At 30.3% G+C, this 2,049-nt stretch overlaps 1 protein-coding gene across 1 annotated transcript in view; it reads right to left on the bottom strand.

Annotated features, from left to right (window-relative positions):
• Positions 1-599: 599 nt before the first annotated feature.
• Positions 600-2,049, bottom strand: part of LOC108764877 (uncharacterized) — a 7,061-nt gene continuing 5,611 nt past the window's right edge. The window contains exon 3 of the mRNA XM_018513279.1: positions 600-656. Within this exon, the coding sequence (XP_018368781.1) occupies positions 600-656 (57 nt within the window). The remainder of the gene's footprint in view (positions 657-2,049) is intronic.

Here is a 2,049-nt window from a genome sequence, read left to right as displayed (position 1 = left end):
AGACAATGATAACTCAATAAATAAATATTTTACGGTGCCATACATAAAAAATATCTTAGAAAAGTTTAAATCAATTGCTGAAAAGAATAATTTTAAAATCGCATATAAACCAATGAATAATTTAAATTTGATAATTAAAACAGGTAAAGACAAACTTGATAAAATGGAACAATGTAACGTAGTTTATAAAATTAATTGCCTGAATTGTGAATCCTCATACGTCGGACAAACTAAAAGAAAAATAAAAACGAGAATGAAAAAACATAAATCTAGCACTTCCAATTCTAACACAGTGCATAACGTAGTAGCACAGCATCAAATTAATTCTGATCACAAATTCAATTGGGATAACATTGAAATTTTGGACACAGAACCTTTCTTCCAAAAAAGATTCACATCAGAAATGATATATATTAAAAAACAAATAAAAGGAATTAATAAACAAAACGACACTGAAAAGTTACCCGAATCATATTTAGCGTTATTAAACATATCGTCTTCTACATGATTCCAGAACTTTCTATCGTTGACTCAGTAAATGTATATAAACTAGCAAACTTGTACAGAAATTAATATAACGTTTTTAGCATTTATCATTATCACATGGTTTGTCCACGTTCTTGATTGTAGTTCATCTCATATTCGACACAGGTATTCTATAAATGAATGTTCTATAATAAATTATTAGGATCATTTTAATCTTTTGATATTTGTTAAACTATACTATTTAATTATAATGTATTAAATTGAATCCGATTAAGTATTCCTAATATTGTTATAAGATAACTATCTTGTTTTTTACACATCGTATGTTATTAATTGAATTACAATTGTACATATTGTCTAATAGAAATTGGAACTTTTGTGTGGACAGACATTGAGAAAAATTTTGCTTACCTATTGATTGTGGTTCACATATCAAGATCTGGTAGACAATCTGGCTCGTATGGAACACTGCGTTTAAATGGAAAAAAATCACATCTATCACTGAACTGGAATAAAACATCTGCTAGTAACATATTAACGGATATTTGTAACATCTTAAATTATTTATATGCGCAAGACTCTAATTTTAAAACTTAAATTATTAATGTAATACTGAAGAAGGTCTGATTCAAGACCGAAACGTTTATTTATTGTATTATATCAAATATAACATTCTTAAGCCATCTATATCAGGCGTTCGTGGTTTTATGCCTTTTTAATTATATTGTTTTATATTCGTACCACGTTTCTAACTTATATTGTTTTAAATTTGAATATATTAAATACCACATTTAACAACCTGTGCTGTGATTTTATGCTCTTTTTCTTCATAAAATAAAATAACATATAAAAGTAAGGATAATATTCAAGAATTCTATCTTCCTCACCGATTTTGATGAAATTAAAGCAGAACATATTTATTCTAGCCTCACTTACAAGTTTTCATGTCTTTATGCCATCGATGTAACAGATTTCCTAACCTGAATAGTTAATTTTAACGATTAATATTTCGGTCTACAGGGCAGAGCGTCACTTTTTTTGCCAGATTTGTCCATTTCGTCTAAAAACGCATCGAATGAGCCTAATTTCATCAAAATCTGTCGTACCGATTTAATGCAGCGCAATGTACACGTATTTTAGTCGATATTTGTTTAGAACTATTACCTCACTTCCGATTTTAAGGAGGTTATACGGCAAATGCAATATGTTAAGAATTACTTGAAAAAATTACAGACTATTCTAAATTGCATTTAATAATAATACAAAAAAAATAGAAACAATTGACCATCTGGATCAAAAGTTATTAAAATAAATAGTAATATTTTTTAAATTTGTACTCTAATATAAATAGTAGTATATGGGCAGCCACGGAGCGTCAAAACAAACCCCCACCACTCCACCCCTGGCGCCAAAACAAACCCCCACCACTCCACTCCTGGCGTCAAAAGCAAATCCCCTCTTCCCCCCTAGACGTCAAAACAAACCCACTCTTCCCCCTAGACGTCAAAGCAAATCCCACCCACTCCCCCCTAGACGACTAGAAGGGCCTGTCTGGAAAAAGGG

Source organism: Trachymyrmex cornetzi, unplaced genomic scaffold (genome assembly GCF_001594075.2).
Source record: "Trachymyrmex cornetzi isolate Tcor2-1 unplaced genomic scaffold, Tcor1.1 scaffold46, whole genome shotgun sequence".
Classification (NCBI taxonomy): domain Eukaryota; kingdom Metazoa; phylum Arthropoda; class Insecta; order Hymenoptera; family Formicidae; genus Trachymyrmex; species Trachymyrmex cornetzi.
Note: the sequence above shows the minus strand (reverse complement) of the source record. Positions and strands in the feature narration are given on the sequence as shown.